Below are 16,893 nucleotides of genomic sequence, written 5' to 3' on the forward strand. Positions count from 1 at the left end.
TTTTGGTTTCCTGCTCAGGGCACGTACGTGGCTTGCCAGCTTTTCACTCGGAAAGCAGCTAAGTTCAGGTTGGAGGCACAATTGAGTATTTTGGTGAGACCTGGGGGGTCAGCCCCGCCTGGCCATGGGTTGTTTGAGCTCCTGCCTGCCTGGTGTCTGAGAGTGGGCTTGGCTGGGGTGGACAGCCCAGAGCCCATTCTGAGGTTCCAGGGGGAAGAGGTTCTTCCACTGCCTCAGCTCTGGGAAAGGTATTCTGGCGACAGGCACATCTGAAGGGCCTTCTGGGAGGCAGCCTTGGCTCCCAGGTGGCTGGAAAGGCCCAGGCGTGTCCGTCCCCTCCAGCCTTGGCGTTCAACCTGATTTTTTTTCACCTGAAATGACTGATATAGTTTTCAGGGCCCGGAGGACTCGGAAGGTGCGTAAGGCTGAGACATTGCCCAGGTCCACAAATTCAGTTGTGTATCTGTAACAAGGGAGAAGTCACACACACACGACACAGTGATGACAGCACAGCGACAGGAGACACACGGTCAGAGGAGGAGAGGGCGGGGAGACAAAGAGAGAGTCACTTGTGGCTGAGGTCGGTGGGCAGATCTGGTCTTACCTGGGATAACTGAAATAGTTTTCAGAGCTCTCAGGACCCTGAAAGTTCGAAGAGCCGACAAATTGCCTAGCTTTATATTTTCTGATACATACCTGTGGGACCAAACCACAGTTACCGCAAGTTACAAAGCCAAGGGCATCGTACCCGCCCTCTCCCTCCCTTCTCCTGCAGTGTGCCCCAACCCTCCCCCTCTCCATCTCCCGGGTCCCACTGTGGGATAGGTGGTACACATGGGTCCTCCCCTGGCCTTTCCTCCTGACCCCTCCTCCTGACACAGGATCTCAGCCTAGGAGTCTTAAGGGTGTGCGCAGCAAGCTCTCAAATGGCTTTCTCCAAGATGGTCCCAAGATTAACTGGTGCTAGGAGGCAGCTACTCTGGGGACTGAACATAAAACTCCATGACTAGGTCTGAGGCTGGGGACACATTAGTGTGTAGAGGGAGATGGCTCCAGGTGGCAATGCTGGAAGTATGCGGCCTTCTGGCCTCACTAGGTTTCTTTCTTTCTTTCTTTCTTTTTTCCAGCTCCCAACATCACTGTACTTGGCTGGCTCTGAAGCTTTGGCTGAGGGCACTAGATCTCTCTGGGAAGTGCCCACCAGCTCTTCCGTACCGCAGCCCTCTCTGTGAGGGGAGTGGTCATAGACTGTGACGTCACAAGAAGATGGCATGAGAACTCATGTGGGAATCAGTCCTGAGGTGGAGGTCTTAGCCGAGCGAAGGGAGGGCCTAGGCTCTGTCCTGTACTGGTCTGAGGAACACTTGGCAGGGCTGAGCGGCTAGAGGACTCCCATCTCGAACTTGGACAGCAACTCCTCGTTGACCTCCATGGGTGTAGAAGGCACCTGTCTGGAGAAGGGGCAGGGATCTTCCCAAGCAGAACTCGAGGCTGTGCATGCCCTGGGCAGGCCGCTTGACCACAAAGATATTGGACATGTGGATGCACAGTACGTGACTAAGGCCACAGGGACAGTGGCAAACGGCCTGTGATATTTAACCAAAGACCTCACATTCAGGACATTTGACATTTAGCTGAAGGTGTCTGATGTTTGACAAAGGATGCGTGTCTGGCCCAGGTGTCTGGGTGATGTCAGGCCAGGTCGTCAGCCCTGCAGGGCTTGGTGAGTGTCGAACCCGTTCGCTCTGCCCAACAGTCCTGCAGAGAACTTCCACAGGTGCGGTTGTCAGGGGACTCCATATCCTGGGGCCAGCAGGGCCAGCTTGGCCTGGCTCTGGTCACTCTTGGGCTCTGTGACAGGGTCCTGGGGAATGTCGGCTGTCATCTTAATCCCACGTCACTCCCCATGCCTTCCTTTGTCTGGCTACCCAAGGGCTGTTCTGCGGCACAGGTTCCACTCCATTCCCTAGGCTTGCTTCAGTTTACAAGTTCCAACACAGCAGTCAGATAACATCCCATCATCTGCTGAGGGGGAGCAGAATCACCTAGACAATGGCTAATTTGATAAGGCTCTTGCAGCTTTGGAGCTCCTCTCTTCTCCAGGGTGGGTCCTCTGTCCCATCCTTTTATTCCCGGTCTCTGCCTAGACTGCCACAGGACTGTGCAGCTGAGCATGAAATACTGCTGGCATTGCCATTCTGAGGACAACATGGCTCAGATGTTCAAGAAACCCATCTTCATCGCTGGTGTCGTGGGTGTGGCCGCTGATGCCAGCTGCTCTCCCTCACCTCAGCGCTTTCAAGGCCGTGTCTCTTGGATATAGCGAATAAGCAGATCTGGGTACAAGCAAGGGAGAGGGAACTGGCCATCTTGCTTTTTTCCTCCAACCCCTGAAAGCCTGGTTTGTCTGCTGGTGTCTTGGGGGAAGGACCTGCCTACCCAGTCCTTCAACAATCCAAGAAGACAGTGCTGCATCTTCAGCAGTGAGTGCTGAGAGGAAAGGAGCCAGGACCCCAGGGGATAAGGACAGGCTGGTGACAGCACAGGGCATGCACTGCTATGCCCCGGGAGGCTTACCACCACATGGCTGGAGATGAAATATGTCCAGCCTGGGCCTGGAGGAAGTCTCGCAGAAGGAGCCAGAGCTGAGTATGACTGAGACCATGATGTCACAAGATGGCTACTTGCTGTTTCACTTTACCTACATACTACTTGGTACCTCCCAGCAGGGAATGGCAGGTTTCCACTAAGACCTCTCTGGGGGCCTCCCCTCCCCTGAAGGTGGCAGAGCAAAGGAGACCCTTCCGTGAGAGGGAGCTGGCTTCAGAAGTGACATGGATAGAATGGGCAAGAGATGGACAAACACCCCACCCCAAGCCTGGTTGGCCAGTGGCAGGTGACTGGGTAGGACCACGGGCCCGCCATAGAAAGAGCAGAGGGTGGCAAGTGAGAATTCTACAATGTCATACCAGCCCCAGCACACAGGCAGCCTTCTGGAGGCTGAGAAACTCCCGTGTTGGCCTTCTTCCTGCCTCACCCTTACCCCCGAGACAGTGGAGCCCACGCTGTTAGCTCCTGTGGTGACTGGCATCCTCCTCTGTGCCCTCCCTCCTTTCCCTCCAGGTTTGGTTTCCATAACAACCCCAGAAGGCGGGAGGCTGTGCTAACTGGCAGGTAATGCCCCGCTTTGGGGGGGGGGCGAGACAATCTCTGGATGTTGAGTTGTGATATGAGCCTGGCAAAGTTCCCAGCACCCCCTGCACCAGCTTCTGAACTGGGTGGGGGTGTCCGAGGAGCGTGAGCTGGGGAAGGGCCTCTCCCATCCATCCCTGGCTAGGAGCCGGGACGCTGTTGTTCAGGCCCAGCACAGCTGCTGACTCCATCGCTACGGGCAGGTAGGTTCTCTCTGAACCTCAGTTTCCACAAAGGCAAAAGGAGGGTTGGATGCTGGGTTTTAGTTCATTCAACTTTGTGCCACCAAAGAGCCTTTGATCATCCTGGGGAACATTTCAATATAGCAGAATGCATCACAGAGGCAGGAACTAGCTGGCTCTCATGAGGCAGAGTGGATGTCGATCAAAGCTGCGGGGCAGGTTTGACTAGTGACCTAGTGAAGGGAAGCAGTCCATCCAACTCTGGCAGAAGTGAACAGGCCATATCTCTAGATGCTCAGAAATGTGGTGACTATCCAAGTATAGAGTCGGGCTTCTCTGTCAGACTTGTTCCTGGCACAGGTGTGGCTGGGCTTATTAGGAAGGTGCATCACATTCTTTTCTCTGTGGTTCTGTGTAGGAGTGGTTGGCCGTGGAACTCCATGGAAGCAGGGGACAGGGATTCCCTCAAGAGAAAAGACCTTGTAGGACTTGCTGGGGCCACAAGGCCACACAGAGCATCCTCAAAACACCAGGGCTCAGCTCAGGGTGAGCTGGTCCTGGGCGATGGCTTGCCCAAGCATCTCCATGGTAATTTTCTATAGGTCCAGGATGCAGAAGTTAGGTGGAGCCCAGGCAGACGCTAGCCACTCTCTGGCCTGAAGCTCTTCATGTTTGGGGAAACAGTGCTCACTGCTGCGTCCCACAAAGACCCCAGTGCCAGAGCCTGGGCCTGCCACTGCACTCCAAACCCCTAGCCAGCGCAGCCTCCAGTCTCTGAGAAGTTCTCCCTCTCAAACCCCAGACTCGCCTCCCCGACTCCGTTCTCGCTGATGATCCTGCTTCTTATTTCACAGAGAAAATAGAGGCAATCAGAAGAGAGATTCCTGTTTCCCTCTTCATCAGCTCTGTCAATCTACCACCATCTCCAGCCAGAACCCGGCCGTCCCTGAGCTGAAGGTCAGCGCTCCACCTCAGCACCTGGATGCTTGAAGGCTTTGTTCCTGAGGTGCCTCGGCCCCTCCTTGCCTTCATCAGAGGGCCCCCCTCTCTTCAGGACCATTTCCATTAGTCTCTTTTCTTTCAAAGTCCTTCCTTGACCCTCACTTTCCTCTGGCCACCACGACATTTTCTGTCTTGTTCACAGAAACTCTATGAATTAGATACCTGTATTTCACGATGCTTTCTCCCACCCAGACTGTCTCTACCCAGACATAGAGTCTCCCTCTCCACCACGACCTCCTTGCCAGGTGCAGCGGTGACCATCCCAAGTCTAACAAGCCATCTGCTGCCATCACCTTCACCAGCTTCCTCCTGGCATAGTCTACATTGAATGCTCTTCCTTGCTGGACTTTGGGTACACTCTCCTGGGTGTCTTCCCCTGTGCTGGCCAGTTCCCTCCAGTCTTTGTGTGCCACACCCCTCCTGTTTTATGTATGTAGTTGTGGGTGTTTTGCGTATATGCGTGTCTGTGTACCACTTGTGTGCCTGGCACACACACAGGCCAGGAGACATCAGATCTCCTGGAACTGGTGTTACAGACAGTTGTAAGCCATTGTGGGATGGTTGATAATTGAATTCAGGTCTCCTGGAAGAAGAGCCAGTGCTCTTAACCACTAAGCCATCCCACCAATCCCTCTATTCCTTAAAAAAAAAAAAAAAGTATTTATTTTATGTATATGTGTGTGCCTGTGAGTGTGAATGTACACCATGTTTGTGCAGTGCCTGTAAACGCCTGGAGAGGGCACTAGGTTCTCTGGAACTGGGGCTGCAGGTGGCTGTGAGCCAAAATGGGTGCTGGGACTTGAACCCAGGCTTTTGAAGAGCAGGAAGTGCTCGTAACAGCTGAGCCATCTCTCCAGCCCCAGCCTTCCTTTCTCAGGAGAACAATCTACAGGTTGGACCTAGGTTATCTTATCTGGCTTTCAATGTCTTCAGTTTCCCAATGGCTCCTAACAGATGCCTCCACCTTCGATCATGCTCCCAAACTCCAGACTGGATGACCCTGTTGCATCTCACCCTTCCACACTTAGGGGATCCCCCAAACGCACTTCTGACTCCCTTTCTCCTTCAGCTGTTTCCTCCCCTCAGCAGTCTCTGCTGCCCACCCATCTGTTACAAGCAAAACGCATCAGCCATACCTTCAAAGCACCCAGCACTGACCAGGGCCCCTCAGCTCTGCTCAGACACCGGTCTCAGCCTCTGTTCTCTCCTCTGGCTATGAAAGTAAGACGGCTAGCCCCTGTCTGTCTCTACCCATTTTCCTCTAGTCTGTGGTCCGCACAGTTTAGCTCCGTCACCTCACAGCTCTGCAAGCTCACCTCCCTTAGTGGTTATCAGTCTGTCTGGCTCTCATCTGACCTTTGAGGACAAACAGTATGGTCTACCTCCAACATACCACCCTTCAATTTCACCCTCTATCATTCTTTCCTTGGCTTATTCAGCTCTGCCCAGACTTGACTCTACACTTCAGGTAGGTGGTATACTGTCTCTGAGCCTGTTTCCCTATCCGTAAAATGAGAGCCCCAGAGTCAGTTTACAAATGCCCAGAAACAGCTCCTCCCGCACCTCGCTCTCCTTTACAGCACAGCTCAGGTGCACCCAAGAATCCAAGAAAGCGGGCACTGAACTGAGTCTCTGATCCCACCCGGTTCTTCTGCACCGGGGAGGCCAGGACTTGGACGAGTGTGGACTTGCGGTGCCTGCTCTTGGCTGAGTTGCAGAGCTCAGTCCAGGACACACTGGGTCCTCAGCTCACAGAGAGGGTCGGCTAGCTCAGTTCCTGACCAAGAGTTTCAGTACAGCAGCTCTGCCCTGATCAGCTGTCTCAATAGAGTCAGGTGCCTGGCTCGTGATATCTGGTGGTGGTGGTGGGGGGGGGGTGGAGCACCTCAATGCCTACAGCTCTTCAAGTGTCCCCTAAGAAAGGAGCTGAGGCTGCGGCTGGGGCTGCAGCAGGTCTGGGGTCACAATGCCGTGTGTTCTGTTACAGACACTAGTGTCCTAGCTGGAGAAGTGTGACTAAGAGGTGCATCTAATCTGCAGCCCAGAGACTGCAGCCCATGGCCCAGGATAATGATGAATGGGGGGGATCAGAATATTGAGAATGTGCAGTTTGAAGCGTGTGCTTTATAGATGATTATGTCATCTATAAGACTAGGCATGGCTGGCTGCCTCCAGCACACCTCCTTGGCTGCTGTGAGGATCCTTTGACATGGCTCAGTGGCTTTAAGCAATGCTAACAGGGAGTCCTCTTGGCACAAGATCTAGGGGAAGCTGGCTCTGTCCCCAGGTTTCTCTACTGCAGTTTCACTATTAATTACCTCGATGATGCCAGGTCACTGGTCACAATGGGATCTGGGGCTGGGTTTCTTGATGGATAGCACAGAAGATGCTAAAGGGGGGATCGACACCCCCATCATCTGGGTCTTGGTAAGCCAGGCTCACCTCAAACGCACTACGCAGCCCAGGTTGGCTTCAAACTCAGCCATCTTTCAGCCTTAGCCTCCCAAATGCCCGGAGTAGACTCTTCACTTGATCTTAGCCCAAACACCAAGATGTAGAATATTAATATTAACGATGTCCCTTTAAAATGGGGCTGCCGCGGTCCCCAGATGAGCCAGGGTGCTCAAGCGCTTTGACCCCTGATGGACCTGCCTCGCCTCACTAGGACGAGCTGTAAGTCTCTATCCTGCCCTCACCTTGCCATAGAGCAAGGCAGGTAGCATGCGTAGCTCACGTGAACCACAGCAAGGAAGCCCAGAGAGCCTGGGGCATGGGGCATGAAAGCCCTGACTCCCACCTTACACAGCGCCAGGGTGTGATGCACCCCGATGAGACGGACTGGATACTTACGCCATGACTATTACACTGAAGTCTAGCCAGTTCCACGGGTCCCGAAGGAAGGTGAAGGCATGCAGGCAGAAGCCTCGCGCTAGAATCTTGACCAGAGACTCAAAGGTGTAGATGGCAGTGAAGGTGTACCTGGGGAGGAGAGGCCAGCAGGGGCTCTCAGGGGGGACTGGAGCCCACAGACTGAGTTCCTAAGCTTTGTCACATGGTGTGAGCCCTGGGCAGCTCCTCATCTCAGAGCCATCACAACGGGCTGTGCCCACAGGAAGGCTTTAGTAAGGGCTGCAGGTACGGGCCAAAAATCCAGCCAGCAAGCCCACCTGCCTATTTGCTTTACAGAGAGACTGTCACGTGTCTGGAGGGATGCTTGGCTTTCTTTCCGAAAACCCCCATGTTCCCCTCACTCCATCCCTGGGGGGGGGGGGGGTTGTTCACAGGCATACAGTGACTACCAGATATGCACAATAGGACATTATGGAAAGAGAGAGTCACTGAGCCTTACCCATGTTTGTGGGCTCTCAGTAACTAGCAATGGGGACCAGGGACACCCTCAAGTACCTACAGGGCCAGGGTTCTAGCTGGGGCTGCAGACCTTCCTGCTAGCGTATAAAGCTGGTAGGGTCCTTTCTGCCTACAGCATCCTGAGGAATCCAAAGTGCCCATGTGCCAGGGCTGACCCAGGAGAGGGGCAGTAACCGGCTTCAGAGTAGCCAGGCACAGCCGCAGCAACACCTCTCCCGGCCCTGTGTGCAAGCCACTCTTATAAAGAAAGGCTGCTGTACCTTCTAGAGGTTTCCATAAACCAGGATCTGAGTGTGGTAAGGGCCTGCCAAGTCTGCTTAGACCCTGGAGGAATCAGACATTTCCTCAGGAAGGGACAAAGCAGAAGCAGTGTTCTCAAGCTGGGGGCCAGGGCAGCAGTGTAGTACTAAAGCAGGGAGTGGGCCAGCCTCTCCCACCTGCTGCCATGTAACTCAGTTCTCAGTCTGCCCATCTGCCAAATGGGACAGGGGCTGTGCTGACCCCGCTGTCCGCGGGGGGGGGGCACTAATGAAGAGGATGCTTGCTTATCTTGTAACAGTGTCTGGCCATGTCCCTCTTCAGGGGATGACAGGGATTCCACACATTGCAAGTTTGTAGGGCTTCTACCTCTAAGGACACACACTTAGAACAAGCACATACATGAGAAAGGCAAGAGGGCAGAGGCCACTCTCCACAGGGTAGGACTCCAGGCGTGGCCACAGCCTCCGTCTTAGGCATGGGATGGGGCCCATGCATGGGACAGAAAGGAGGAGGAATGGGGCTGGAAGAGAGGCCCTCGAAGATACTCACTCGACATATTTGGTCCAAGGCGGAGGTTCATGCTGGGCCATGAACACACAGTTGGTCAGGATGGTGCACATAATGAGCATGCTGAAGAGCGTGGCGTGGAGTTAAGGAAGCCACAGGAGAGCCTAAGGACGGATCCACGTTAGGGGACCCACAGGGAAGGCCTTACCCACAAGAGATAAAGGGACCCCTTATCCACAGAAGGGGTTCCACAGAAAGCCATGGGAGGGGCTGCGGGAAGCCTAGAGTTCCACAAATCCACCGGGGGAGGGAGGGCAGGTTCTAAAGAAAACTGTTGAAGAGGCAACACAAATCCATGGGGAGGTCAGCTAAGCCACCAGAGCTGCTGAGCGGCTGGCCCTGGTGTTGTCACTGCCAGGCAAACGCTGCCAGGTCAGTGAAGACGCCCCAGGTGCTGCAACTTTTCCACACCAAGCCCACTCTACAGAGCACTCTGTCCCTCCAGGTACTTGCTGCCAGAGCCCACCCTGTCCCAAAGCGTTTTAGCAGGTACCAGATGGGCTTTCTGTGGGACCCAGCATGGAATGAAAAGACACCCCAGACCTTAGGTTTGACTCCTGCTCCTACTTACATAGGAGGGAGCCAAGCTTTGCGGACTGCTCTTTACTTTGGGGAAGGCCAGAAGGACAGGCAGGGTCTCAAGTTCCCTCTCTAGAACATAGCTGGAGAAAAACCTCCCAGGTTAGGGCGCATGTACCTATGTGCGTGTGTGCATGCATGCACGGGGGTGGGGGGGCACTTTCCATGTGCTTCCGGCCACTGCACTTGCCTCTCTCTCTAGTCTAACACACTGCTCTCCTTGTCTTTCAAAAGGCCCCTCAGCGGGAAGCTCCCGGCGCTCGCAGACCACCCCAACTCCTTGGCTGTTGCTACTTCACACCCCCAGGGGCCATGTATTCCCTTTTTAGACTGTGGCTCCTCACGGAAAGACAAGCCATCTGTCTTCTTGTCAGAAAGAGGGCCCTACGAACACTAGCATTGTGTCCTGCGTATCTTTGTGGGATCCCAGGTATCAGCTAAACCGCCATCCCCCGACTCTGCCTGTGTGTGTCTTCGCCATTGCTTCAGGCTGGACTAAGGTCTGACTGACCGCCTCCACTCTTCCCTTCGCTTCTGCAAGATGGAAGAGTAAGGATCAGACCCAAGGCCTCATAGGGGCTGGGGTGCCCCAGAGGCCTGGCTGCACTCACAGATCCGCTCTCCACCTCAGAGAGGCTGCATTGACCCCCCTACCCCCCTACAATGGCAGCCTCCAGGCTTGGGACACCACAGCCCAGCCTCAGCCCTGAGCACATGGCTGCCAAATGGTGACTCCCAAGGGCAGACCCCCTGTGCCTCCTTGTACAGTTCCATTCTCCTGACCGCAGGCTGGCACTTACTGGTGCCTGCTCTGCGGTGTGTATGAGCGGAGTCTAGCCAGGCAAACGTCCTTCTTACCCCCCAGACTTCTAGAAAACTCAGTTAATTAAAAAAGCAGTCTCCCATTTATAGTTACTCCTCTAGTTTTTCATTGAGAGAGAGAGAGACAGAGAGACAGAGAGAGAGAGACAGAGAGCACGCACAAGATAACATAGAGAAACCCTATCTCAAAAAAACCAAAAAAACAAAAAGGGGGGGGGGCAGGCGATCGGGCTGGTTCATTAATTTAGGGCTGGCCTATAGGACTGCTCAGCCAGAGAGGGCACTGCCTCAGGCCCTGGGGTCCTTACCTCAGTGTACCATGCAGCTGTTGTAAGGCCACTGTCCTGAATAGCTTTAATTGTCAACTTAACGCAAGCAAGCCATGAGAGGAAAGCCTCAGCTGAGGAACTGCAAGATCAGACTGACCTCTGGGCATGGCTGTGGAGAACTGTCTTGATGGATTGGTGATGTAGGAGGGCGCAGCCCGCTGTGGGCAGCAGCACCCCATGGGCAGGTATTGGTCCTGGGTTATATAAGAAAGCTAGCAAGGCAAGAGCCTGTGTGCAAACCAGCAAGCGGCGTCCCCCACGATTCCTGCCTCTAAGCTCCTGCCCTGCCTTCCCTCAGTGATGGACGGTAACGCATAGGCTGAAACAAGCCTGTTCCTCCCCTCTGCTGCTTCTGGCCAGCGTTTTATCACGGCGACAGAAATCAGTCACAACAGTCGCCATGGCCAGGCCTATCTTCCTTTCAGGGTTCAGACACTCCCCTCAGGATCCCATCCCTAACCCTGACGCATCTCCATACCCACGCTCTGTGATGAAACATCTCTCCCTGGGTGAACAAGCCCGTCAGCCAGCTTCCTCCACTCCCATGGGCTCTCTGCTGAACTGTGGAAGGTCTCAGCATTTCTGAAGTGCACCCAGAGGTCCCTCCTAGGAGCCAGGCTCTGTCTGTGATCCAGCCTGACTCCTGAGAGGTGGGAACTTCAGATCCATCTGAAGAGATAGGAAAACTCATGCACAAAACGGTCAAGTTGAAGGCCACTGTAGCAGGCAGGATACTGCCCAAAGATGCCCACTGCTGAGTCCCTGGTAGCCGGCACTCTGTTCATTGAAATGGCAAACGTGAAATGAAACGGCATTGCAGGTGTGACCCAACTTAGATACTTGAGGCAGGAAGCAGTATGACAAAAATGGGCAGGACGGTCTAAAGCTCCTGATTGGCCACTGCACACTCACACACAGAAGATCACGAGCTCAGGAATATGAAACAGGCCCGCAGAAAGAGAAAAACTTAGAAAACCACCTCACCCCGGGAGCCTCCAGAAAGAGACGTGAAGCCCACCGACGCCTTGATTTCCACACAGCGAGAGCCTCCAGAGCTGTGAAATGATGGGTGCGCTCTGCAAAGCTAACATGTGACACCAGGAGTTGGCACAGAGACAACAGTGACGGAGGACGGAGCCCCATCTGCACCCCACCCCACCCCAGGGTGAGGAGCCGCCTCTGTCGCAGCCTCTGTGCAGGAAGGAATTGAGGTGTCCTCTGGTCCACTCTCCTGCCTCTGGAATGAAGAATTTCAGGCCAGCTGCACCCCTTCAACCCTCGCTTGACAACAAGCACGCTATTCCTTACCACCACGGTGCTGTACAAGAACCAACCCAGTGACGGGCTCTGTGAAGTGCCAGGAGAGTGCCACACAGGAGGGGCAAGGAAATTATGTCCTTTTTGTGCATGCATATGTGTGCCGGCACACATGTACATGTGTGGGTGATGAGGCAGGAGACGATCTTGGGTGACCTTGAGCTTGCTAAGTGGCCTAGGCTGGCTTATCAGAGAGCTCCAGGGATCCGCCTGTCTCTGCCCCCTTAGTGCTGGGATCGCAACTGTGCCACTATGTCCAGTCTTTTTACATAAATTCTGGAGATTAAGATCAGGACCCCACGCTTGCAAGGGAAGTACTTTACTGACTGAGCCACCTCTGCAGCCTTTATTATGTGTCATTTAAAGGAAAAAAAAAATGTCACCAGGCTACAAGTAAGTGACAGTCGAGCTATGTCCCTGAAACATCACAGAATGGGACATTATGACAGAAGAGCGGCTGACCAGGAGGCCCTCCTGGAGGAGGCATATAAGGCTACTCAGCTCTTTCAGCAAGCAGTCATCCCAGACAGTCCTGGTAACACAGCATAGACTGAGCTCACAGACCCCACTCTGAGTTGACCACTCACAACTCCTCAGAGCGGAAAGGAGGCATCTCTATAGAGAGTGACTGTATGGACAGGCTGATGTGGACACCCTCACGGATGTAGCTAGAAAGGCAAGCACAAAGTTGAACATTACCATGAGGGAAGCTCTGGAACACTGTCTAGGTTTTCTAGATCTGAAAATGACCTGGGTTGTGGTGCACCAGCTCCGGTCCTTCTTCCATTTGGCACCCCTAAAGCTTCATCTGGCTTCCTTGGTTTGGGGGATGGCTCTCGCGCTAGTTTTTTGTGTACCATGAGTGCCATCTCTCCCTATCTCGTCTTTAGGCCTCCTCTCTAAGCACCCCAAGACTCCAAGGAGCCCAGTATAGGCCAACACCAGACTGAAGTCCCAGCCAGGACACATCTGTTTGTGCTGCTGTTTCAGACCAACATCAAGCTGGTCCTTCTGTGTGGGCAGAAGCAAAGGCCAGATCTACTGCCCTGCGCACAGCAGAACATCTTCAATCCTGTCATTGTCCCAAACACCCTCTCCTAGCCTCACAGTTAAAATGCTGGCAAAGATTTCCTTATAACAACTGAGAGCGTCTGTGCAACAACAGAGACCACCTGTGCAACAGCAGAGCCCTCCTGTGCAACAGCAGAGACTGCCTGTGCAACAACAGAGACTGCCTGTGCAACAGCAGAGACTGCCTGTGCAACAACAGAGACTGCCTGTGCAACAGCAGAGACTGCCTGTGCAACAACAGAGACTGCCTGTGCAACAGCAGAGACTGCCTGTGCAACAACAGAGACTGCCTGTGCAACAGCAGAGACCTCCTGTGCAACACAGAGACTGCCTGTGCAACAACAGAGACTGCCTGTGCAACATCAGAGACCGCCTGTGCAGCAACAGAGACCACCTGTGCAACAACAGAGACTGCCTGTGCAACAGCAGAGACTGACTGTGCAACAGCAGAGACGCCTGTGCAACAACAGAGACCGCCTGTACAACAACAGAGACTGCCTGTGCAACAGCAGAGACCTCCTGTGCAACAGCAGAGACTGCCTGTGCAACAACAGAGACCACTGTGCAACAACAGAGACTGCCTGTGCAACACAGAGACCTCCTGTGCCATCAACAGAGACTTGCACCTGTGCAACAGCAGAGACTGCCTGTGCAACAGCAGAGACTGCCTGTGCAACAAGCAGAGACTGCCTGTGCAACAGCAGAGACTGCCTGTGCAATGCAACAACAGAGACTGCCTGTGCAACAGCAGAGACTGCCTGTGCAACAACAGAGACTGCCTGTGCAACAGCAGAGACCTCCTGTGCAACACAGAGACTGCCTGTGCAACAGCAGAGACTGCCTGTGCAACATCAGAGACCGCCTGTGCAGCAACAGAGACCACCTGTGCAACAACAGAGACTGCCTGTGCAACAGCAGAGACTGACTGTGCAACAGCAGAGACTGCCTGTGCAACAACAGAGACCGCCTGTGCAACAACAGAGACTGCCTGTGCAACAGCAGAGACCTCCTGTGCAACAGCAGAGACTGCCTGTGCAACAACAGAGACCACCTGTGCAACAACAGAGACTGCCTGTGCAACAACAGAGACCTCCTGTGCAATAGCAGAGACTGACTGTGCAACAGCAGAGACTGCCTGTGCAACAGCAGAGACCTCCTGTGCAACAGCAGAGACTGCCTGTGCAACAACAGAGACTGCCTGACCCTTGGGCTACTAAGTCTTCAGCTCCAGGAACCATGTCTCCCCAAAAGAAGGGAATTAACCATGGGTGGGCACTGTCATGATTTGTGCTATTCACTGAACATGCGCGTGTGCACACACACACTTAATTTGATTGCCCATTTGAATCTGGTAGAGAAACGTGGGAGGGTTTTGTGAGCAGTTCCTGGGCACCAAGGAAGACAAATGCTTCTTGGCACGAACATGAGGTCTCCCTGAATGTGACTGCAGTGGAATTCGGAGTTCCGTTAGTTTCTTTTATTTAATCGTGGCAGGAACACATTCTGCGGGGTTATAATAAAAATACATAGGAACAAACCAATTCTACGTGCCCATATTTACTTTTCCAGCCATTTCCCAGGGATACACCACAAGCTCAGAACAAAGAGCTGAGCCAAACAGAAGTGCCACAGGAGATCAGGATGTATTCTTGTCCCTCTAAGCTTGTCCCTGCCCAGCCTCCAAAGACTGTCACACACACTCTGCACATGCACACACGTAGAGGGTATTTGAATGGATGTGAAAATTTAAGCACAGTGAAGTTTCTCATTGAAAGTGTGAGTGTAGACTGTTCACTGTGAGCCAGGGCACCTTCGTCCAGATGTGGAGGCTGGAGGCCTCTCAGAGTTCTGGGTCAACCTGGGGCAGGCAGGAAAAGCCTCCACCAAAGCCTAAAACTCCCAGCAGAATTGCTTTGTGTTGCCAGGCGTGGCACTCACACCTTTACTCCCAGCAGTCAAAAGTCAGGTGGGTCTCTATGAATTCCAGGCCTTCGTGGGCTACCCAGTGAGCCCCTTTCTCAAAAAGAGCTGCACTGTGATTACTAATGGGCACAGCTGAGCTTGATCTGGGGGGGGGGGCGATGAAATTCATCTAGAAGTAAGTAGTGGGGATGATTGTGCAGCCTTAGAAATATGCTAAAAAAAAAGTCAATCGAGGAATCACAGACTTTAACATAAGTTTTATGGGCTGGAGAGACAGCTCAGCAGCTAAAAGTGCACACTGCTCTTGCAAAGGACCTGAAGTTATTTACAACATTCATGTTGCACACAACCATCCGTAACTGCAGCTTCAGGGGGAGTGGACATCTACAAATACTTACCCCCATGTAGGAGACACACACAGAGAGGGGGTGGGGAGAGGCAGGCAGACAGACAGACAGACAGACAGAGACAGAGACACACACAGAGAATTTTAAAGTTTAAAATAAGTTTGAAACGTTTTATGAGGTGTGAAATGGCTCTCAACTTTCCAGAAGGCATCAGTAGAGAGCTCGCAGAGTCCTATTCTTCAGGTGATTGAGTCCAGAAAGGCCCAAGAATCTTAATTTTAAACAAACTTCCTGAGTGACTCTTGCATCCAGACAGGTGGAACAACGAAACGCAGGTCCCCAGGCAGGGCCCAGGGTTCTGCAGTTTCCGGGAAATCCTGGTGGTGCTGGACGGCCCTGTGGGTGCTCCACCACACTGGGGACACTGGGAGCTGGCCAGGCTGGGTGGCTAGGCTTGAAAACATCACAAATCTAGCCCTTCTTCCACTAGGTGGCACTGACAGGGGCCATCAGCCCATCCCCGGGTAATGGAGTGCTGTGGCAGCCGCACAGCCTAGGGTAGGGCCTCACAGACTTCCCTGGGGTAGCTGTCCTGGGGGAGGCCCCACAGGCAGCTCAGGGCCTCAAGGCTAGTCTTACCAGACAGGGCCAGCAACTCACAGCCTCAGAGCCACCACTCAGTGCACCTCTAGCTGGGCTGAGGACCCCAATATCCCTGCTGTCTTCCTCATCCACATGTTCTCAGTTTCTCATCTGCAAGTCAGGCCAGCGCCTAGAGAGAACCACGGGACCCGGGCTACATCCCTGGAGATTTCTGTGGCTGCCAAACAGTGTTGGGTTGGTTAGATACCTGGAGAAGCAGCCTTGAGTGAACTAGGAGGATGCTTTCCGGGTGGCCACACCCCTACGGCAGGCTAGAGACCAGCCCTGAGGAAACCGTTTTTTTTTTCTTCTCCTTCAGCTCTGTTTTTCCTACAAAGCTGTGACCACACTCTGGAGGGAATGTCGACTTTGTAGCTACCTTATCACTCTTTCGGAGTTCTCTGAAGAGGAAATACCTGTTCAGGGGTGGATGTGGCTCAGGAGGGCCTGGGGAGCTCTGTACACCCAGTTCACCACACCCAGAGCTCAGCAACATAACTGGGATTAACAATAGGCGCTTCTGGGCCTAGGGGTTGGCTCAGTGGGTTACGGTGCTTGCAGCCAAGTCTGATGACCTGCGTTCGATACCCCGCTCCACATGCTGGAAACAGAACACTGGGTTTTGCCTCCTGACCTCCACATACACACCATGTTGTGTGCATGCTTCCCCCAACACCACCACAAGCAAATAAACAAATGAATGTAATAATAATACAAAATCAAAAACAACAGAAAACCAATACCAACCAACCAAAGAACAACGGCACTGGCCACAGCCAACGGTGGCCAAGGTAGCCTGGATGCCTGTGTTGGTGGACACCACCACCGTTCCTCTGTGACTCCATACTCAGGTCCCTTTCCTGAAATCCAGAGATGACTGGGCCAGCGAGCTGGTTCGGCTGCAAAGGCATGGAGCCTGACCACCCGTTTTTGCTCCTTGGCCCCCACATGGCAAAAGGAGAATACAGAATCCTGCAGTTTGTCCTCCGGCCTCCACACTCCCCAGACACACAAATGCAACAAGCACATAGATATAACTCAGGAACGAGATCCAGAGGAGTGGTACCCCTCCTCAGGTGCTGCCGGCACGAGGACCCCAACACTGGCCTGGCACTATGTCCCTCCGTCTCACTGCTCAATTCCAACAGCTCTTAGCAGGCAGGAAGCATTTTTAGGCTGCGGTTTATGTAATTGGATGCTAACCAGAGTTCTTTGAGAAGCTCTCAAACTGCAAACATTTGTCAACACCTAGTTCAGAAGCCAGCGCTGCCTCCTTCGAAAGATGCCCAC

The 16,893-nt window shown here is 53.5% G+C and overlaps 1 protein-coding gene across 1 annotated transcript in view; it reads right to left on the reverse strand.

Annotated features, from left to right (window-relative positions):
- Scn5a (sodium voltage-gated channel alpha subunit 5) overlaps positions 1 to 16,893 on the reverse strand; it is an 88,278-nt gene that overhangs the window by 51,549 nt on the left and 19,836 nt on the right. Inside the window, exons 4-6 of the mRNA XM_051140000.1 lie at positions 8,556 to 8,645; positions 7,227 to 7,355; positions 372 to 463 (exon numbers count right to left, since the gene is read on the reverse strand). Of these exons, the coding sequence (XP_050995957.1) occupies positions 372 to 463; positions 7,227 to 7,355; positions 8,556 to 8,645 (311 nt within the window). The remainder of the gene's footprint in view (positions 1 to 371; positions 464 to 7,226; positions 7,356 to 8,555; positions 8,646 to 16,893) is intronic.

Source organism: Acomys russatus, chromosome 32 (genome assembly GCF_903995435.1).
Source record: "Acomys russatus chromosome 32, mAcoRus1.1, whole genome shotgun sequence".
Classification (NCBI taxonomy): domain Eukaryota; kingdom Metazoa; phylum Chordata; class Mammalia; order Rodentia; family Muridae; genus Acomys; species Acomys russatus.